The sequence below is a fragment of the Pseudorasbora parva genome, chromosome 20 (assembly GCF_024679245.1).
Source record: "Pseudorasbora parva isolate DD20220531a chromosome 20, ASM2467924v1, whole genome shotgun sequence".
Taxonomy (NCBI): Eukaryota; Metazoa; Chordata; class Actinopteri; order Cypriniformes; family Gobionidae; genus Pseudorasbora; species Pseudorasbora parva.
In genome coordinates, this window is record NC_090191.1 from 30,904,000 (window position 1) to 30,927,732 (window position 23,733).

The 23,733-nt window shown below is 37.1% G+C and overlaps 2 protein-coding genes across 3 annotated transcripts; both read right to left on the reverse strand.

Annotated features, from left to right (window-relative positions):
- Positions 1–2,226: 2,226 nt before the first annotated feature.
- Positions 2,227–10,159, reverse strand: smo (smoothened, frizzled class receptor). Its single transcript, XM_067428122.1, has 12 exons — positions 9,320–10,159; positions 8,557–8,765; positions 8,271–8,480; positions 7,974–8,146; positions 7,555–7,774; positions 7,348–7,471; positions 7,159–7,251; positions 6,683–6,791; positions 6,278–6,463; positions 6,022–6,170; positions 5,716–5,850; positions 2,227–5,220 (listed from the first exon to the last, which is right to left on the reverse strand). The coding sequence occupies exons 1-12, from the start codon at positions 9,582–9,584 to the stop codon at positions 4,634–4,636; spliced, it is 2,460 nt and encodes an 819-aa protein (XP_067284223.1). The 5' UTR covers positions 9,585–10,159; the 3' UTR covers positions 2,227–4,633.
- A 1,964-nt stretch (positions 10,160–12,123) lies between these two features.
- On the reverse strand, positions 12,124–20,605 carry tspan33a (tetraspanin 33a). Of its 2 annotated transcripts, none has more exons than XM_067427122.1 (8): positions 20,236–20,605; positions 18,115–18,169; positions 16,866–16,993; positions 15,361–15,435; positions 14,862–14,957; positions 14,648–14,776; positions 13,235–13,396; positions 12,124–12,449 (listed from the first exon to the last, which is right to left on the reverse strand). In XM_067427122.1, exons 1-8 carry the CDS (start codon positions 20,320–20,322, stop codon positions 12,348–12,350), a joined length of 834 nt encoding a protein of 277 aa, XP_067283223.1. In that variant the 5' UTR covers positions 20,323–20,605; the 3' UTR covers positions 12,124–12,347. The 2 variants fall into 2 exon arrangements, with proteins under 2 accessions (XP_067283223.1, XP_067283222.1); XM_067427121.1 differs by having other exon boundaries at positions 16,866–16,996.
- Between the last annotated feature and the right edge of the window lie 3,128 nt (positions 20,606–23,733).

Sequence of the window (23,733 nt, forward strand, 5' to 3'; positions counted from 1 at the left end):
GGCGGCATTATGCTGCCTTCAAGTGCTATCGGAATTACGAGTTTTCTAGGTAAAAATTGCACATGAACGCCTTCCAATTTGAATGCGATGAGCTCGTAATCATGACGTCAGAAGGGGGAGTATTATCACATTTCCGATAGGCGACATTATGCCGCCTTCGAGTGGTATCGGAAATTTGATAATTCCCACTTCTGAAATCGTAATTACGAGCTCATCGCATTCAAATTTTGAAATGAGAAGGCGTTCACGTGCAATTTTTACCTAGGAAACTCGTATTTACGATAATTCCGACAGCACGTGTCGTGAAGGTAGCATTAGTCGTCATGTCACCTCGGCTCCCGCCACGTTGCCCATTGTAAATTATCCGGGACCGGGAGTGATGCTCTTTCAAGATTGCAACTGCCAGCTCGACCTTTATACCTCAGAACTGCTCTTCAAAATCCAATGGGTGACGTCATGGACACTACATCCATCGTTTTTTTTTTTTTTTACAGTCTATGAATTTAACCATTGCGTCTCAGAAATACACATCAGTGGTGATTCATTCCTGAAATTGTTTTTGAAAGAAACATGGTGCTCAGTGATATTATGCTCCCTTTTGGAACCTGTCTCTAGCGGCCAGACGATGAATTGCAATTTAAGTCACTTCCATATTGGCTTCTTGGAGACGGATTAGTTTTGTTTGATACTTATGCCGCATTCATGTGCTATCGAAATTATCGTAAATATGAGTTTCCGAGGTAAAAATTGCACATGAACGCCCTCTGATGTCATGTTTACCACTGGAAAGTTCGGAAATAATTTTGATACCCAAGTTCCCGAGATGGGCGTGGCATAACCGTTAAAAATGGCGAATGGGAGATGAACTTCTGCTGTGGCCAAGGGGGTAATCTAGCGCTCGGAAAGCGTTCCACCCCTAGGGGCTGCCATTGCTAATCAAGCCATCACCTGCTGTTAGCATCCCATTGACTCCCATTCATTTTTGAGTCACTTTGACAGTGAATAACTTTACATCTGAGACGTTTAAAGACTCCATTTGTCCATTGTTTATTTCTAAAGAAACACGGCAATGTATAAAAGGCTCCATTACCTTGTATCTTACACTATCGCCCCGCAGAAGCTGTTTTTGTAAAAATAGGCTAACGATTGCGTCATAACCAACGCGACCCTGTCGCACAGTTGAGAAATTACCGTATAGACCTGAGGAGACGCTCGCAGGCAATCTTTTACTGTCTATGAGACAGTCGGGGGAACGTGGAGACATAAAGTCTGATAAAGTCAAGGGGGAAGAATGGGGAGAAGCCCATAGTGAGCCAAAAGCAACGGGAGAAAATATTTAAACAACGTGATTCAGGTTTCACTTTCCACAACTACTAGAAGACTCACAGCTGTCAGACAGGAGGCTCACGTCACATCTACGTCGTCAAGCTCAGTCTGAGCCTGCGCAGTTCGCTCAGCCATCAGGAAGTGAGTGCCCCTAGGTTGACTTCATTCTTTCGCCGTTGACGTCAATGGGAACGCTCGGTCCATTTCTTTTACTGTCTATGGCTGTGGCAGGTGTTTTTTAGTTTTTTTTTCTCGCAAGTTTCATTGTCTTGTCTTGTCGTTAAAGTAGTACTTACATAAATTAATAATGATTTGAAGCATATTGTGTATTTTAAACACATCGAAAGTCGCACGTTGACCATCATTCCAAGATAGTGAGCAAGCTGTCTATCTAGATAGTATGGTAAAAGTAGCTATACAATCTGAAAACTATTTACATTTTAGTCTTTAAGCAGCCTTACCATGTCTAAATTATGCCTTTATTGTGAATGTGATTATAAACAATATGCTTGTGTTGGATAGTCTTTGCCAGTGATTCTATGATTTTCTGGGACCGGGAAATGACGCACAAAAGTATGAACCTGGCGTCCTCAATTCTTTCCGACAACAAAGCACCTGAACACAAAGCTCACGACTTCCGAAGTGGGAAGTAGGAAACCTCCGATAGCACGTGAAGGCAGCATTATTTGGTGGGGAAAAAAACAGACAAACTGACTGCCGAAATTGCCTCTAAAATTTAAGTTAGCAACTCAATTTTAGCTTTTTGCTTATTGAACCTTGGTATAATAAAAATCACAAGCATCTATTCTATGGAGTGAACATAATCCAAATATGAGCTCATATTTTCATTGGTTTGAGAATGAACAGTAACACAGACACAATTACATTTTTTGTGTGTTTATTTGTAGGCCTATATAAACTATGTACAAATATGAACATTCTTTCAAAACACTGCCAGCTATCAGCCGATTGAATGTTATCATGACTGAGTACAGGAATAACAACGAGAGAAAGATATGTCTGTACTGTAGATATATGTACTGCTAAATAGTCTTTTGTATTATTGAGTAGAGATACACAATTTATTTGCAAATTAAAAAAATATACTCTCAGTGACATTACATTTATTTAATCATACTAAACATAATTTCCTTTTTCAGGTGTATAATACAAGTTACCTTGAAGAATTTAACATTTTATAATCTGAATCCTTTTGTTTTTACTCAATTTCAGTACATTTTATTTATTAATGGCGTGCCAATATTAAAAATATATACAATAGCATGAAACTTTGGCAGAAAACAGCAAAGGTACAGACAAACACATGAAAATACTGACATAAAAGAGTATTGTTGAGGACAGACTGGCTCTTATGAGGGAATAACAGCAACCGTGAAGGGGAAAAACATTGTCGCAGTCACAGAGCACACGCATCTTCATTAAACACTTTTTCTTAAAATACATTCTTGAAGAACAGCTTCAAATTGTCAGAAAAATGCTGCACGGCTGCTTTTTTTGTTAACATTTCAACTGATAGCGATCTAGGCAAAAAAGATAAAATATAAAAAGCGTCAATAAGCTTAACATCTCAAACAAAATGCACACAGAACAAATCTGTATGTGTACAAGCAAAATCACTCCAACGGGTGTAAGAAACTGAAAAAAGTGATCTAAATTATGTACAGTTTAAAATAATACAAATAAAACTGGTGGAAGAAAAAATGATCGGAAATACAAAAATATTTTTGTAATAGCACTGTACAGAAATAATTGTCAATGGAAAGTTGGAAACAGATTCTTACATAACCATTGGCCTTTGAGCTACAATTTCAAAAAAAAAATTAAACGAACAAAAACAATGCCCTTTATTTTCTCTAACTCTTTAAATGAGAGAGGTGGACTTGTTTGTAATTGCACCAGGCAATTTTTTCAAAACAGAAATTAACAATAACAGCTATGAATAAATTCTCTTTTTCTGACGAAACAGCACTTTTGTCAGTTCCTTTTATTTATGCCTATCAAAGCATGGCCAAAAATGTCCAATTGTGAGGTTTTCAAACAGATACAATACTGACTGTTTGTTTGGTTTTCTTTTACACCATTGTGTTGGTTGGTGTTAAAAATACTTTTCCCCATCTCAGTGTTACATGTGAGGACAATTTTTAAATAAGCCATTTGTACAATGATTCCCCCCTAAAGTGAACACTGTATGTTTTTTTTGAACATGACGGCAGCAGTTGGTTTAACTTAAAAAAGTATGTAACCTGGTTGCCTTAAAATTGAGTTTATTGAAATTAAAAAATTTGATAAATCATGAAAATAGCACAATTTGGCATGTTTCACTGTGCTATCAGAAGTAAAACACACACAATTACCCAATATGCTTACAAAATCTTTAATTATTATATTTTAATAAAGATTGTCGAATCTCAAAAAATGTTCATTGATTTAACTCAAAAATATAATTTCAATGAACTCAAAATTAAGGCAACCAGGAAACTTTTTATCTAAATAATTTTTTACAGTGTGGTTGATCAATGTTTTTTCCAAAATTGGATTAGATGATCGCTGGAGTGAAATATTTTTTTTATTTTTGCCATGGCTCAAAAGATACAATGAAGCAAAGTCAACAATATCAATCCAAAATTAAATGAGAGGCTGTATCTCGGCAATACTTTGATCTATCGAAATTAAACTTGGTACACTTCATCAGCACCATGATCTGAGGGCAAATGCCAAATTTGGTTACAGCGTCACCTAGAAGTCAAGTAATCTAAAAATGGTCTATTCAAGAAAACGCCGACATAGCAGCACTGGCTCAACCAATAGTGTGTTCTGGGAGGGATATCCGTTTGAGTGACCAATACAGATGGGGAAACCTGTTTGAAAAGAGTCATTATTTTTGCGATTCCATTAGGTGACTCTATAGTGCTGCAGTAAAAAAAAAACACCTCCCCTTGAAGCCAAGATCTGAATAATGCTGCATTCTTAAATAAACATACTAACCTGTTTCCAAACATATTAGCCCACTTGGCAAACTGAACAATAGGAATTACCACCATAAAAGTGCAGAATCACAAGCGGGACATTAGGAAATCCATGCTCACAAATGTCTTCATGACTTTTAATAATGTTTCATAAATCCAGTTCAAATTCGTAATATCATAAGGGTTGCATAAAAAAGCAATATCCTTTAGAAACGCGCAGCTGACACAGCAGTTCACTCTTGCTCCAGGTTCATTGTTTCGCATGAGTATCCAGCACCTTTTGCTTTTATGCACAAAATTAGCACCAACAACTCTCAGACTTAAAAATCCGAGTCAGCATCTAATAGCTCAGCCTCCATTAAATTGGTTCTGGAGTGTATTGGTACCCCCCTCCTGGCATCTGCCCGTGGCACAACGGCAGTCCTGCCAGCATCCATCACAGAAGCCTCCGGTCCAAGGTGCCGGAAAACTCCATTAGGTTGCCATGACGATTGCTGGAAGTCATCTTTCACGCTATCTCTTAGCATCAGGGGATTGGCAAGGGGGAGGCTGGAGGGTTTATTGTGCAAGTATCCCAACCCACCGTACCTCTCCTGGAAAGGAATAGGACACGAAGGCCTGAATTCTGGGAAAGCTCCAGGTAGCATATCCTGTTCCTCCTGCTGCTGTCGCTGCTGCTCCCACAGGTTTGCCACCAGACTTCGATGACTGGGAAGTTTTGGAAGGCGCGGCACTGCACTGGAGCCAAACTCCCTCCGGTGGTAGGCAGGATTCCCTTCGTCCGCTGCAGGACCCATTGACCGCATTTCCTTTCTTCTTTTTTTCTTCTTCTTTTTTCTTTTCATCATTTCAGGAGAAATTTCTGCTTCAACCATCCAAAGTTTGTTCCTTTCTTCTGGAGGTGGAACTGCAAGGGAAAATGCAATTAATTAATGTAGTAAATATAAAAATGACTACACAGTAAAAGTTATAATACAATTATTTATTATTGTTGTTATATAATAATTATATAACAAATTATGCTATTTGACTTCTGTTAGTTAGGATAGTTCCCCCAAAAATGAAAATTCATCATTTACTCACCGTCATGTTGTTGCAAACGTGTATGAATTTTGTTCTTCTGCTGAACACACATACATTTATTTAAAGAACAAAGGTAACCAAACAGTGGTAGCCATTGACTTCCTTAGTATTGTTTTCATACTATGAAAGTCATTGGCTACTTTCACTGTTTGGTTACCTTCATTCTTCAAAATATCTTTTTTGTTTCTTCTGTGTTTAGCAGGATTACAACAACTTGAGGGTGAGTAAATGATGACAGCTTTTTTATTTTTGGGTGAACTATCCCTTTAGCTATTGATTATATATGAATCCATTATTATTTAAGAACTAGAGCACTAACCAGGCGTTCCAGTGGGTGTCACTGATATATCCTGTGGTAAAATTGCCCCCCTTCTAGCCACCATCTTGGTCACATGTTGGGCCCATGCAGAAGACATTTCAATTGATGGTTCATTCAGGTCAAAGTTGATACCAGCTGAAAGGGTTTTTTAAAATGTAATGTTAGTTATTTGTGTCATATATGAAGCAAAAACATTTTGAGATGTGACGGTTTGACAGTTTGTGGCATTTATTTTAGCTGTCAATGTTCTAACGTACTCCTAAATGTTGAAAAAATTATCTTTAGGATGTAGGAGGAGGTTCTTACCCACAGGTCCCTCATGAGAAACAGTGTGCATGCTGAAGGATAGCTCTTTCTCCGGATCCTTCTGCAGTTCTTTTCGCTTTGAAAATGCCTTGGCAATCATTTTACTCTTCTTAATGCGTTTCGGCTCATCGTCGCTTCGTCCAATGAGTCTTAGAATTGAGAGAAAATAGTTAATTAGACTTATTTTTTTATTTATTATAACACAAAATATTACATATTAAATAAATAAAAAAACATTTGTAGGTTTGTTACATACCTGAACCAGGTACGTTTCCAAATAAGGATTGTGGCCTTCGTCCAAACCCATGTGCTCATTGCAATGCCAGTGCCGAACATTGAGAAAAGGTTGATCTTCTCTACCAGAAGACTTGGCCTGTTCTTGATGGCACACTCTGGGATTGGCTTGTTGGTCTGGTGAGCTATGGTGACATTAGCCTCACACCTGTATTAAAAACCACATTTGTTACATGACACCACTAATAGCTCTCTACAGTATCACAACCACAAAACACTGTATGGTAGGTAAGGTAACGCATGGATTGGGGGATCGGGGGAGTTTCTCGAAATACATTGAGCACCACCCCAAAGTCCCTATTCCAGGGAAAAGTTCCTGCGGTGGAATCACAGCTATTGTTTAGAAGTATTATAGAAAAGGACTCACAGCACATATTCCCTGAAGCTTTTTTCCCACTCAGCTTGGTTGAAAAAGTCATAGAAATGGCAGCCGAAGGTGATCAAAACAAAACCAAAGGCCAAGAATCCAAATATACCTGAGAAATTAAAAACATTGCAATTTTTCATATATACAGACAGACAGACAGACAGACAGACAGACAGACAGACAGACAGACAGACAGACAGACAGACAGACAGACAGATAGATAGATAGATAGATAGATAGATAGATAGATAGATAGATAGATAGATAGATAGATAGATAGATAGATAGATAGATAGATGGATAGATGGATAGATAGATAGATAAATGTATAACAATAGCCACAGTATAATAACTTACATATTACTGACATTTGTATTGTCATAATTTGGTGTGCTTTTTATTTAGTTTGTGATGAAAGCATCTCATGCTGTGTGATGATGATGTGCAAAGAATTTCAAGAGGAAACCCAAACTTACCAAGCCTCAGCATGGTTTCATTGATTTTACTAGCAGCTTTTTCACTGAGTAGCCCTGGGTGGTTACTCTTAATGGAAAACAATGTCATAACCCCTGAAAAAAGATTATTGTATCAATCCACATAGATGAATACATCTAGGCAAATATCTTTGTGGCAACAGTCAAACCGAATGAAAATATTTCTCTCACCTCGTATCAGGAAATAGCCGCCAACGACAAGGACCACCCCGATAGGAGCCAAAACAAACCCTGCTCGGTATTTATAGTTCTTATAGCCGACAAAGCAAATGCCGCTTACCGAATCTCCATCCACCTGTGGAATATTTCATAGTTTCATATATTTAAAATAATCACTGTGAATATGATATTAACCATGCAAAAAATGTATAGCCTCACCTCTGCAATGGCCAGTATAGCAACTGTTAGTATGAAAGGAATAGACCATGTGACCAGGTGGAAATAGGACGTTTTTCTAGACAGAGGTTGATGGGTGGTGCCTAGGGCTTTGAATGATGTGTGCCAGGCATAAGTCAGCATAACGAACCAAATGACCCCAGACATAAGAGAGTAATACACAATGACAAAGATGATCACACATGACAGCGTCTCGGTGGACCTAGAGAAAAATAAACCATGGAAAATGTGCATTATTCATACTGAAATATTTGGTAAGTGATAATTATATTATTATTATTCAGTCCAATTATTTTCTTAGCTATCAAAAGTTCTTGACAATCAATATTAATATGCAGCGTGACTCAAATTGACTGTAATCCAATCTTTTGAAAGGTGGATTTTCCATTGGCTTGACTTACGATGGCTCTCCAAGCCGCATAGTGTCGTCACTTTTGCACACAATCTCCTTGCGGGCTCCATCCATGAACTGAGCCAGCCATCCAATACTTCCAATAAAGAAACACGCGTTGACGTAAAAGAGGATCACAGCGGGGTAACGGTTGGAATTCTTCCAGTCTGCGAGAAATGTGGCCTGTGGGAAATTGTAAACGGCAATAGCATCCAAAAATGAAAGACTGTAGCCCAAAACGTTAGCTAATTTTTGTCAAAATACTGCACACCAGGAATTCAGCCAGCCTGAGATTACGAAGACCTACCAGTGTGAAGAAGGTACATAGGAGAGTGATGGAGCCGAAGATGGCGATGTAGCTATGCATGTCTGAGTGCTCGTCTTCCGTGAACAGGGGATTGTTGCACTGGATCCCACAGCCTTCCACATCCTTGTACCAACTTGCCTGGATGTCAGTTTTGACAAGGGGAGCCTCGCACTGTCCTGATGTGTTGAATTTGATCTTCTGGACCTCATTCTGAATGTCAAAAGTCAATTCGGTCACTTCACAGACAAACCAGACCCTTTTGAGCATACGCAAATGGATGACTTACCTGGCAACCCTTAGGGAACTGCTCCTTGGTTTCACACTTGAGGAAGTTGGGCCAGCCCCTCTCCCGCTCCACAATACTGCAAGGTTTGCGTGTAGCTTGGCATAGGTGTTGGCTGGGCAGTTCGACCTTTCCATTCTCACACTTTGGCATGTAAACAGCACACAGCAATGGCTGAATGACGGCCCAACAGCGAGGAGCATTTCTCAACCCTGGGCACAAGAGATTGAGAGATTAGATGTTAATTGTCTGAGTAAATAGTGTCAAATTCTCATTGGCTTAAGATTCCTGATAGTTTGTGGAAGTAATATTTGTAGAACTAAATCAGGATATTTAGGACAACAGCATCAAGTGGCTATTTAAACATCTGGTAGTTTTCTTTTTCGTACGTATAGGAAATGGCCCATGGACTTTCAGGAACAATACTGAGAACTTTAAGATTAAGGTGTGAATGTGACAGGAAAGGGGTGGATTGTTCATTATGGGGTGCTTGAGAAAATTAAGAAAAGGATGGTATTCATAACTGATGCAAAAGTCATCCAAGTCTAATATGTTGTCTAATATGTGGACCAAAATATTTAAATAAACGTATTATTATTTATGTTCTGCAACCAATTTGCTAAGGAAACATTGTGTTCAGCCCTAGGATACTATCGAAAAAAGTGTATAATAAATAAACAAACTTCATTTACTTCAATGGGGAACTTGCATATTCAAAAAGTTATTTCACCGCATTTATGTATTTTATAGTAAACCAGTTACTTACCAGACCACATGGCCAGTTTCTCCAAGGCTTCCTCCTGAGTTTCTGAGTCTTCAGCCAGAATCAGAGAAGTGTGTGTGTACGGCAAAGGTGAACCTAGGCACGTGTTGTATTTTAGCACTTCGCAAGTTGTCGATTTCTTACAAAAGTCGTTGAATACCGTCTCGTTTGGGTGCAAGATGACCGCCCGAGCGACCATAGAGGTGGCTGCCCAGATCCAAAGCATCCAAAAGCCTCCAACAATGGAGCAGAGGCGCTTGGAGGACATCTTGGAGGCGCAACAATGTAGCGATGTTTCATCAAATTTTTCCAAATCAACTCTCGTTCTCCACTCTTGCGCGACGCGCTTGAAAGTTTCAAACAAAGCCAAAGCGTGGATATTTGCTGGATTCCTGATTCGACATTTCCCCCATTAAAAGAAATGTCTTTTCGTTCGATTCCAAAGTTTTTTATGCCTCTTTTCTCGCTCACATACTACTGAAAATCTCGTCATCATACAAATGCGTACAAATGCATACAAATTAAAAGTATTAAACAAAAGTTTATTTTTAAGCTCCAGGGCAAAGTTGAGCTTAGCTCCGTTTTTCCCGACTCTAAAATTGGGAAGAAACCAAATAGCGTTCACCATCCCCCACTTTTGTGATGGAGGAAAAAAATGTTGCCTTGAAAAGTCTGGGACTGGGACTGTAACTTGATCCCGGGGCTGCGCGCTCCGTCCCCCTTCAGCGCGTCCCCGCGCCCCCCCAGTTTACAGCAAAATCAGAGTGCGAGAAATGTTGTCAAAATTCATCTGCTCATCTGATGGAGACCTGGTGATCCTAACATGTCTTTCACTTTCTCAAGAATCTGTTTTTTTCTTGTCTCTGGTATGCACATATTGAGGGTGCACACGCGCGCGCGCACACACACAAATAACAAAAACTTCTGCTCCCCACCCATCCCCCTCATGCTGGGGAAAAGAAATCCATGCCAGCCAACAGAATATTTACATGCTTCTCTCATACCTTCCCTCATGTCTGATATGATCATATTTACTCCCTTCCTTTTGTTGATATTTGCCTTTATTTCTTCTAGCCACATGAGAAATAAAGAATGACAGCAATTTGATGTGTGCTATAATCAAAAGTCAGTTTACTATATAACGTAAATATGTCATAATTATGTCATAAATAGTCATTATTAGGATATAAAAGTCAAAGATTTATACCACAATTATGTCATTATTATGTCATACTTATCTCATAATTTCATTCTTTTTATCTCAATTTTGATTTTGTTCTGGTGGAAATGTGGTTTCATAGTGATGAAAGAGAAACAGGATGTCAATTCAATATATCTAGGCTACACAAGTCTAGCAATGGTTAAAAATCTTGGTTCACAACACTAGTTGTGTAGTGAAATACGCAAAGAACAGAATTTACTTTAAACACTTTCACTTGGAGTGTCAATCTGAGTAAAATATTGCACTGTAGACACAAAAAAACAAGACTTTTATGTTAGTGGTGCACCTTTAGGGCACTTTGCAGTGTGTCTATAGTGATTGTGAATTTTATCTAATTGAATCGCTTCAAAACGCAATTTTCTTTTCATCTCATTCCCATGGCTCCAGTTTGGTTTGCGATGAAAACGAAAAGGAATTATCATTATTATTAAGGGAGGAGAATAAACTTTGTGTAGTTTGGCGTATCAGATTAAGACAGCAGCACTTGTTTGTGTCAATGTGGTAAACTATGCTGCACAGGGCCTCCTTAAAAAGCCCGTCTAACATGGCTGCTGTAGAATGAGTCAGAGAGAGGCACAGACCGGGGACCACACACAAACACACACACTCAAGCTCCAAATGGGAGAACCTGCCCCCCCCCCCCCCCCCCCTCTCTTTCTCTACACACGCACAGTCTATTGCTATCCTCATATACATTGACATAAAATACTTCTGCAATGTTTTCACATTTCACTTTCCACCCACTGGTCTTTAAACAACATTAACAAACTAAAGGTGTCTGCCACACTGTCTGTTTGGATTTCCAAATGACTTTTGGATAAAAGCCTCATGAGTTACCGGCTCTCGGCTGTTCTCAGTATGCTGCACTCTTGGTTTCTCTGCTGAGTGCACTGCACCTGGTATGCATTTCCTACCATGTCTATGAATGCGTCTTTGTAACATGTGTTAGACTTAAACTTACCACCAATAAAATCCCTGAGCATTCATGTGCAACACTGGCTAATGAAATGGGGAATCAATTATTAGTGATTGGATGTGTTTTTAACTGTGAATAATAATAATGGTGATAATAATAATAATAATACATTTTGTTCAAATAAAATATCAATACTTATTAATTCTAATAACAATATTAATACAGAACAGAAAACTATACACACACACACACACACACACATATATATTAAATATATATATACATACATATATACACACACACACACACACACAGACACACACACACACACATATATATATATATATATATATATAAAAATACATATTTAATTTTAACATTTTATTTATATTTCGTTGATCAGTGAATGTTAAAACCAATGCTCTTTAAATGTATTATGCTTGTTAAAAATATGATATGTAATATAAAAAAGCACTTATGACTGCTTAGAATTGTTCAAATTAATGTTTTAAGCAAATTATACTTACTGTTTAACCTCAGATGCTGAGGTTATGATATCTGCCAACACAAAGTTTGCATTTAAAAATGTTCATACAGGACATCAATAAATATCAGACTATCTTCTTTGCTAGGATACCACTCTACAAAAACTGAAATTCCGTGCTCATAAAATATCTCAAAATAGTTTTATTGACCTATTGATCTTCAGTGTGCTTACACTATTCATACAAACATTCTGGTTTATAAAATATCATACAAAACACAACTCTGCTGCCTGTTCTTAAGCCTAGGTCTCCCTATTCAAAAGACAGTCCATGTCAGTCACTCCAGGCAACAATAAGTTTCCTATAGAAATTCTAGGATATATATATATATACTTTTTCTTGTCAGTTTTAGCTCCAGGGGTCTGAGCGATGTTGTTGGTTGTAGTTCTGAAGTTTAATCTGATCCTGAATTTGATTAATCAGGATCTGAGAAAGGAGGATCCCAACCAACTGAAAAAGAAGAGAACAGGCCGTCAGTTCAAACTAAATCTGGATGCTATAGATAGATAGATAGATAGATAGATAGATAGATAGATAGATAGATAGATAGATAGATAGATAGATAGATAGATAGATAGATAGATAGATAGATAGATAGATAGATAGATAGATAGATAGATAGATAGATAGATAGATAGATAGATAGATAGATAGATAGATGCTTAAAATATCCTGTTTGAGATCAGACTACGTAATCCTAAAGTCACCCGCAATATCTTTTGAAATTGTAATTTTACAACTTTTTACTTGATTTTTAAAGTTGCAATGAATCAATAGTCATATTTTTAATGGAATATTGCAGTATTTATATTATTTAATTTAATTCATTATTTCATGAAAAATAACTTTCCTATCCCTCTGGCAGCGACATCTCTTCTCTGATGATGTGTTTATTGGCATGAGGGCAGGACAATAACCTGTCACTCATATGACATAACAGAATATCCATAACAAACCACAGCCATCCAAACAATTCCTGATTGATAAAATCATGTTTTTTTTTTTCTAGTTTGAGAAGCCATTTTATTCAGATATAGTCAAACCAAAAATTATTCAGACAGATATCATTTTTACTAGTGGGTGCAGGACACTATAGCTCATTTATGTAACTGAGTTCTTGTCATATTTTTTACCATTTTCTAAACTACAGTGAATAAATTGTGATAATGTGAGAACATTTTCCTATTCATGCTGACTTTAAGCAGACTGCCCTCTTATCCCATGTCAGGGGGTACCTGTGGGATGGCCAGGCCCAGTGCGATGCCTCCCAATAGGAACAGGTTACTATGGATCCAGTTCACCACATTATCAATGCAGCCATTGGTATTGATGAAGGCACTAGCTGCAACATATTCCAGCTCCTGCATCCCATGACCACACATGGTATTTATGACAGTCTGACAAAACAGATAAAAGGCAAAGGGGAGGGACATTTAATATTATTAATATCTTTAAAATATTTTAATAATTACATACCACAATCAATTTTATCAATAACATTTAATATATGAATACTTTATACACATATATATAAAATGTATATATATAAAATCACCTTGAAGCTATATATATATATATATATATATATATATATATATATATATATATATATATATATATATATATATATATATATATATATATATATCAGCTTCCAGGGATTGTGTACAGATTGCAACATAAGGCAGTGCATTATCAAGTTGAAACATGAGGTGATGGTCGTGGATGAATGGCACAACAATGGGCCTCGGGAAAATGCCATCAATAAAATGCACCTGTGGTCATTGTCCATAACATACACCTGCCCATCATGATCACCCACATGACGCCATACATGCTGTCTGCCATCTGCCCTGTACAGTAAAAGCCAGGATTCATCCTTGAACAGAACACCTCTCCAAAGTGCCAGACGCCATTAAATGTGAGCATTTGCTTGATGAGCGATTACAACAATGAACGATGAGGACGAAGAGCATGCAGATGAGATTCCCTGAGATAGTTTCTGACAGTTTGTGCAATTGTTCGTTTATGCCATCGATTGTTGCAGCAGCTGTCCGGGTGGCTGTGGTCTCAGACGATCTTGGAGGTGAAGATGCTGGATGTGGAGGTCCTGGGATGGTGTAGTTACATCTGGACTACGGTTGTGAGGCCGGTTGGATGTACTGCCAAATTCTCTGAAATGCCTTTGGAGACGGCTTATGGTAGAGAAATGAATATTCAATTCACAGGCAACAGCTCTGATGGAAAACTCCTGCAGTCAGCAGGCCCATTGGACGCTCCCTTAAAATGTGCGACATCTGTGGCATTGTGCTTTGTGATAAAACTGCACATTTTAAAGTGGCCTTTTATTGTGACCAGCCTAAGTGCACTAAACATGTAGTCTCGCAAATATACACAACATAATAATATTCTAAATAAATATTTCAATTCATTTGCATATATATAGTTTATTCATATTTCAATAAAAATCACACACACAGTGCATATTTTATATATATATATATATATATATATATATATATATATATATATATATATATATATATATATATATATATATATATATATATATATATATATAATATATACAGTATATTGAATATAATAAAGTATATTCCAAAACATCTTTTTTGGAGTCCCTTTCTCACCTCCACTTTGGAGAGCAGGCAGCAGGAGAAGGGAACAGAACAGCGCTCTCTGCTCGGGTTCTCTTTTGAACAATTGAAGTATATGTTCCGAGACCAATCCATGTAAGAGATTCCCCCGCAGCAGTTAAACTGATCATATCATAAAACAAAAGAATCATTACCAGCCATTGCAATCTATTGTTATACATTATATACATATATACATAATCCTGACCTGTTTTTGTCCATAGTCGATAAGGTTCTGTAGGTCTAAATCATCCCTGTAATGCTTGATGCCGCTGTCAACCATTTCTGTTACTTTGACACGTGCCTGTAATGCATAATTTAATAAACGTTGCTGTTTTTTGTCAGATGTATTAGAATGGTTATTTACAGAGCTGAAACTTTTGGTCAGTTGTTCTTGTTGTAAGCTAATTACACTGGTAGGTGGCTGGCAGGCAGTAGAGGGCGCACCGTGTGAACTAAAAATCCAGTGTGTCTGGGACTAAGCGGTTTTGTTATAGCATGTCCAGACTGCACTTGTGCCTGTTTATACAAAGCCCTTACAACGATAGGGGCATTTAATAGTGCACTGAAATACTATACTTTAATCTGATTAATTAAAGTAATTCAAACAAATGAAAGGTAACATTTTGATTTAAATTAACAGTTCACATTAACTCTAAAAGGGATGTGTTTAAGCTTGCTTTGATCATTCATAATGTTATTTTTACCTTGTCTGAGAAGAAAAAACCCAGAACACCAGCCACTAGCTGCAGCAGAAAGATGATAGTCAAGATGATGCAGAACTGCAGGGGAATTAGAGTTTTCTGTTAGGGTTTGCTTTGAAATGTTCTATGCAAAATGTATCTTGTTCATGCTGTTTGTAGCTGTATCTCCACTAATTAAAAACTTTTCCTGATTAAAAATGTACCCAGAAGACTGCTGTAGCAGGGGCACATCCTACTTTTCTGATTCAAAAAACACAAATTACACATACAGTCAAACCCAAATGTCTTCAGACACCTTCAACATTTTCTCACATTATCACAGTTAATTTGCTATAGTTTAGAAAATGGTAATAAATATGACACAAGAACTGTGTCAGAATAAATTCATCTTGATAGTGTCAGATAACAAGGTATATAATGGATTACAGTCAACCAATCAGCTGTCATCTGTTAAAGTGAATACACAATTAGACAATACCAATTGAGGTCAACCAATTAACAAGCAATGCTTCATTTTGTTCAGTATGTGCTGTGAAAGGTCACATTAACAATTAAAGAAAAAACACTTTAAGCAAAACACGGTCAGGTCAAAGTGGCTGAATAATTTCCGTCCCAAATTTGAATACATTTTACTGGTAGTCCACAGTAATTTTTGGTTTGACTGTACACTCTCAAATAAAAGTGGAACTATGTAAACATGGTTCTTTTTCTTTAGCTTGTAACAATAGGGGAACCACTTTAAAGGTGCAGTGTTTAAATGGCAATCACCAAACACTCAACCCTCCCTTTCAAAGCACATAGAGAAGCTACGGGGGCAGACACAAGACAAAAATGTTATCATCAGAGAGAGCAGAGAGTGACTAGTGCAATGTAGAGAAGTTTGTCTGTTTAGCATGATGGAACAACTTCACTGTAAGGGGACCAGTGGTGTATGTAGAAAGAAATGGCTCATTCTAAGGTAATAAAAACATAACGGTTCATTCTGTAAGGTCTTTATACACCACTGAAAAAATAGTTGTTATATTGCATTTTTGTTAATAGATCCCCATTAATACTAAAAACTGCACCTTTAAGTGCTGTATTCCACCAAATCTTGGTGCTTCAGGGGTTCTTCAGCGGTTCTTGACTGATGTGCTATATAGCAGCGCACTGTGTACAGATCCTTCCCCTGCATGATTCTTCAGTCAGTGGTTCTTGACTGAGGTGCCATATACCACCACCACCATAAAATAGCCTGTTATGCCCCTTTAAAGGTTCCTTACGAGCCAAAGAACCGCTGTTGATGCTGTTTAGCACCATTTTTGCTGAAGAAATAAAATGTGATATGGCACCTCACCTTTAAAGATTTTTTAAAAAGTGGTTCCCCTATGATTATGAGCCAAGAACCACTTTTAGTGTTAAAAAGCACATTTTTGGGGTTTCTAATGTAAACAAATTCTGATGTATCATTCTGAGAATTATTTAAAAATACCAAAGAAACAGTTCTGTCAGCTGGCTTTATTACTGACCGTCTGTAGTAAGCATACGTTCTCCCTCAGCGAACCCACACAGCCACAGAACGTGATGAAGAACATGAGAATGCCCACTATCATCAGTAACAGAGCAGGATCCACTGTAAGACAGGCCAGCACTGTCTCTGCTGAGCAAAACCATGACAGACAAGATGGATATATAGCGACAGTTTGGTGGCATACTTACACTAAGGATAGAACATTTGAAATAATTACGATTTGTAATGTTCTTGAAAGTGATCAAAAGTACAGATAAAGCAGTTATTGTAAAATATTATTATATTAACTGTTTACTGTTAACATGTAATTGCAATTACTTTGGTCTTCACTGTGTATGATCATTCAAAAATCATTTAAATATGCTGATTTGGTGCTCAATTAAGACAAATTGCTTCATTTTTAATAATGGACCTCATTATTAATGTTGAAAACAGATTTTACTACTTAATATTTGTGTGGAAACCGACTGATTATTATAATTTTTTGATGATTTGAAAATAAAAACCAGCATTTATTTTAAATTAATCAAAATATCTTACTTTGAATAGAAGTATATAACCCACAAAAATATTAAGCAGCACAATTGTTTTCAACTTTGATAATAATACATGTTTTTTAAGCAGCAAATTACCATACTACAATGATTTCTAAAGGATAAGGTGACACTGAAGACAGGAATAAATTATTTTTTTTAATATATTATAGACAAGTTATTTCAATTTGTAATATTTCACATTTTATACAATATTTCACAATGTTAATATTGCAACCCTGCCGAGCAAAATAGACTTATTTCAATAATTCCAAACTTTGACAGTGTATGTAATTGTATGTACAAAATATTTGCTTTATCTCTGTAACTGATGTATAACTGTAGACTTTCAATCATGGAATCAATTATTAATGGCTGACTTTCATCCATAGCATTTGCTACTGAAAACTATTGCTTTTGTAAAATCTGACTGCCTTAATGTCAAGTAAATGTGTAAGATAATATGGCTGTTAGGCAATAACATGAGGCAAGACTCCAAATCTTCATTTTTATACTCAATAGATTAAGCTAGTTTATGATATAACATTTGTAAGATCAATATTTGCTGCTTCTACACCAAAAACTGCATATGTTAGCAGCATCACGAGATAAAGTGTCTAGCAAGAAAGCTACATAAATACAGATATCTGAGGATGTAAACTATTCTGCTGTCCATTTGTAAATCAAGCAGTGGCCTTGCAAGTAAACACTTACCGTGTTTAACTATCCTGGAATAAACTCCAATAGATATCAGGACCAGTGCAATTATCTATAAAAGACAGATAAGGAGTGAGTTCATTATGTTAAAACAGATGTTATACAGAAATACAGGATAAATGAATCTGATGTCAGTGTCATTCCTCTACAGGATGTGGCAGGATAACATCCTTATTCAACAGTGTTCATAAATATAAAAAGTGTTTAGTGTGTAAAAGGCCTGACTAAGTAAAGACTCCTATTGTCAAGTTGAAGCAAAAGGCCTGTTGCTTACTTCAAACTGCATAGTGAAAAGGAAAACAAAACACCAGACAGATCAGAGTGGAACATGTATGCGGTTTTCAAATACTTTTATATAGAGCATCAGCGTGAGTGAAAGTAAATGAGAAGGCGAAAAAAATGCTTCTATAAAGAGGTGAAGATTCAGAGTTCATTCACTCTCTGATGCACACACAACTAAAGGTCCCAGTTTGTCTGACACAATGTAGCCCCTTTTCTCTGAAACAGCTATCGGGTTACTACGAAACTCCACATAGTTTTTCCCTGAGAAAGCAGTGTCCGTATTCTTAGACTGAGATCAAAGACAGAAAGAATCCTAGTCATTGCCTGAAGGAGCTTTTTATAGCATTGGAAAAGTACTTAAATTGGTCAAACTCAAAGTATTTATGTTTATTCTGTAAAATAATAGTTTAAATTATCATTTTATAATAGTATAATATAGTATAATGTAGAGCTTATATTGCATTATAATGATGCATCTTCATTTTTTTGGTTTAGTCATTTCAAGCAGTAATAATTTAAAATGCATGTTCTTTTTTTGTTTAACTGTCATATGCACAACATTGATTTAGGTTGCAAATTTGCTCATTTCCTGTATTCAAACACCCACAAAAGAGGCCTACATCCCTTTTCACAACGGAGAATTGAGTTTGGTGATTTTCTATAGTGCATTGAGACCTGCTATAGTAACTGCTCAGTATTATACAGCATTATAAAAAAATGAGTTGTTCTCGAGGCTTTCAGCGTGAAATCTCCTTAGGTATTTGCATGTGCATACTTGCACCAGCAAGCATGCAGTAAACTCTAACAGCTCAAATCAACTGACTTTAACTTAAATCAACTGACTCTGTCCATTTACATCGTTCTTGGTGTCCTTCAGCAAAACATCTGAAGTAATTATCCAAGACCGTTTAAAATATTTTGGGTGTCTGATTCTCCCTCTGAAGAGGCGTTATTCATTTAGCTCTATTATTCACTAAATGCTACAGGGCAACAAATAAAAGAAGCATGGGGCCCTCACTCGTTCAAACACCCTGCATCGCTCTATCAGCATATGAATCAATGAGACCCGCTGCTAAGCAACAGCCTCAAGTTCAGAAAAAGTTTGGAAAAGTAAACTGGCAGTATCAAGAAGTTCACAAAAGAGGGTTTTGTCAACGGGGTCTAATATGAACTCATTATTATTCTAGCAAGATCTTATCATGCAGCAGGCCCAATTTATTGGTGCATAATGCAGTGTTACTCAGTACATCAAGTCAAGATCAAACAGGTTAGGCGTGCAATGAGTCATGAACTGTTCTATATTTTTCAAAGTATTCAGAGAATCTAGCCTGTGGTGCTGTAATGCACATTGGTGTTGAGACATGCCCATGGGTGATGGTTTCATGGTCTCTTCATAGTCATACCTAAATATCAGGAATGCATACACAGATGTCAAGTTGCTTTTTAAACACTGACTTGATCATCATTCAATCTGTTTGTATATGAAAAGCTTCAAAAGTCATTTGGTAAAATATATTAATCATTAAACCTCATCATGTGATGAGTTAAAAGCAGCTCTATTATGCAGCATTTAGTCTCTTTGTTTTTCAAACCCAAAGAGTGAAAAAAATGTAGGCTATTTTTTATAGTTTATATGTTTTATATGTAATATAATAGGCTAGTCTGTTGTGTGAATATATATATATATATATATATATATATATATATATATATATATATATATATATATAATTTATTTATTTATATATAATATAATATAATATAATATAATATAATATAATATAATATAATATAATATAATATAATATAATATATGTAAAAGTGAGCAGCACTTACCCAAAATATCATGTTAAAGAAGAAAAGTAAATATTTCACCACTGGACTGACGAAACTGAACTCCTCGTCTCTCTTCGCGCTCGGCATGATTAAAGGTGTGTGTGATGTCTCTCACCTACAAACCGTCAGCGTTCATGTAACGTTATCTATCTAGATTTTCATCCTGCTGAATCAAATCATCCACTCGGCTTTTTCTAAAACGACCCGTCAAGTCTCTCGATGTTTATTAAACACGCTCGAGCGACTAATATCACACGAACGCATCGCATTGAAGCTGTGCTTGTTGTCTTAAAAGGCATTTCCTGATTTGGCTTAGTCAATGAACTCTGAGAAAGCCGAACAGCACTCGCATTGAAGCACCAGTGGGCGTTCCTTTACCTTTGCAAAAAATCAGTGTTTGAACATTTTTCGAGGTGAGACCAAGAAAACATTCACTACTATACTATTCTGTCCTGCATTATATGCCCACTCTATAACGAACTTTTTATTCTCCTGTTGAATTTGCATGGAGATGATGACCCCTCCTGGAGACACCATGAGGGGCCCTCACAAATTAATTACACCTGACCTCTTTTTGGAACTTTTGTGACTTTTGAGAGTGATACATCACAGGTCTGCAAATGTAAATGCGTGTACAAATATTGTATTTTAGTATTTGAAATGAGGCAGAACAGGGTTCATTGTCATGTCATTGCATCGTGCACAACGATTACACAATATTGCAATCGGTATTGCAATGCACGCTGGGCTTGTACAGCTAACCATTAAAAGCATTTCAAAACTCCAAAATGTGCAGTCTGCGAGTGTTGTACCATCATTTGACAATGAATAGCTTCAGTATACCATTGTTCACCATTGTGTATGTCTGTTTTCTTGTTTTTATGTGGTAGACACGTGACTCAATAGGGGTACAGACTACAGACAGTGTGCTGGATGCTGATATGGGGTAAACCTTGACATTTTCTCTACAGGTAGGCCTAAGAGACCGCCAGATGACATGCTTTTAATAGACTAATTCTACTTTTAAAAGTGTAACATAATACGGAATGTTTTAAACTTTCTTGAAGCTGCTTTAAGTTTTCCGTCCGCTGGAGGGCGCCTATTCAAAACAAAGGCAGTTTGATCATGTCAAGTTTGAGCTCAGAATCTTGGGACATAATAATAATAATAATAATAATAATAGATTTTATTTATAATGCACTTTTCATTCCGAAGAATCTCAAAGTGCAACAAAGGGGGGGGGGGGGGGTAACACAAAAAATGAATAAAAAGTAAAAATATAGAATACTACAAACAATCAACCAACACAGAAAACAGAACAGAAACAGAGCTGATAACAGAGTTCATATGTGGTCTTCACCTAGCCTGACGAGCCAGACCCACATCAAGATGTTTGGTCTGGAAACTCACCATTGACAGGGCTCAATCCGAGGGGCGGGATAAACGGATGTCTTTCAAACTCCCTCTGCACGCAATAGGATAGCGCTACAACCAACCAGAGCAACGTGAAGCGGAGCTCGTTGATAGATTAAACATTCTCTGTATCTGGTCGGCAAAACTCTGAACACATTTTCCATTTTTAAGAATGACTTCAGTGCCGTTCTTAACTCCAAGTCTTCCAGAGTCGCGGTCAAAGCTGATTCAACAGATCGCCGCCGTTCGCCAGCTTCTGTGTTTACTAGAAGCACACAAGCGCAACTCGGCCGTCATTATGTCAAGCCCCACCCACCGACTCTATACACAATGTGATTGGCCCGACTGAGCGTTTGGCTTTTACAGCTCAGAAGTATATTGAGAGTTGCTAAACGACATTCACAGCAGATTAAATTTGTTGCCGCTAGGGTGCGTCTAGATTTCTAGGCTAGTCTTCACCTCACAGCCGGTGGAAAAGAATCGGAACAGGACTCGGGCAGAAATTATGTTCATGGATGCAGTTATTGTTGAGGGAGCTGAGTTGTTACGCAACAAACGGCTCGCGAGCAACAGGACTTTTATTATGACGGCACACAGTCGCCAGCACCATTTCCGCTTTATAGTCATGAGTATGAGGTAACGTAGCTATGTTTATCATATTAGATACATTTAAGTGTGTTTAAAATGATGTTATCATATTACTCTGTGCGTTTGCTCGGCGGCTGCTGTGACAGAATTCTTACCAGAAACCGAGGGTAATGCAGATATGACGCAATTGACAGGTGACTCCCTCACTTGTCCAAATAGCAATTTCTCACAATTTACAAATAATTGTAGCCTAGAAATCTAGACGCACCCTAGCGGCAACAAATCTAATCTGCCACAAGTATCGTCTAGCAACTCTCAATACAGTTCTGAGCTGTAAAAACCAAACTCTGTTCAGGCCAATCACATTAGGTATAGAGTAGGTGGGCGGGGCTTAACATAGTGACGGCTGTCGAATGGCGGTCTTTTGAATCAACTTTGACCGTGACTCTGGAAGACTTGGAGTTAAGCTTTTCTCTGAGAAAAGAACAAAGAACGGCACTGAAGTCATTCTTAAAAATGGAAAATGTGTTCAGAGTTTTGCCGACCAGATACAGAGAATGTTTAATCTATTAACGAGCTCCGCTTCACGTTGCTCTGGTTGGTTGTAGCGCTATCCTATTGCGTGCAGAGGGCGTTTGAAAGACAACCGTTTATCCCGCCCCTCGAATTTAGCCCTGTCAATGGTGAGTTTCCAGACCAAACATGTGGGTCTGGCTTGTCAGGCTAAAATAGTTGGAGACATTTTGGATATTGTAAGAACAAAATAGCCTATATAACACTGGCCTAGTGTTTTTGTGGATATTTTACAAAAAAAATCCTACAAAGTGCACCTTTACTTTTCTTCTATATCGGATGACACAAAAATACTTTTTTAGTTCTGACATAATTAGTGTGCAGTAATGAGAAAAACTATGATGAACTAAATCATGATAAAGTTATAAAACTAGCATGTGATGTATATATCTATAATGTTTATTTATTTTGATTTATGATACAGCAGGAATCAGATTCTCAATTGACTGTGTCCCGATTTGCCCACATCACAGTCTATGTTGATTGATTGATTGATTGATTGATTGATTGATTGATTGATTGATTGATTGGTTGATTGATTGATTGATTGATTGATTGATTGATTGATTGATTGATTGATTGATTGATTGATTGATTGACCTTTATTATCCCGAAGGACATTTGTCTTGGACACATACAAAACACTGTCTGCTGTATAAAAAAACAACAACATTTATTTAGGGAGGGGCAAGTTATTTTGTACATTTAAAAGTTTAAAATACTATGATAAAAATCCAAAGGTTTGCTATTTTAGTGTCTTATTTATTTATTTGTATTAATACTTTGGTATTAACTTGTTGTTGCATAGTTTCTACACAAGAGGGCATGACGCGCTTACATTGCATTTGCACCCTTGCATTGTCATGGTAGGGAAATCCTTTTTTATTATTTATTTATAATATTTTTTTTTTCTTCCATAATCAC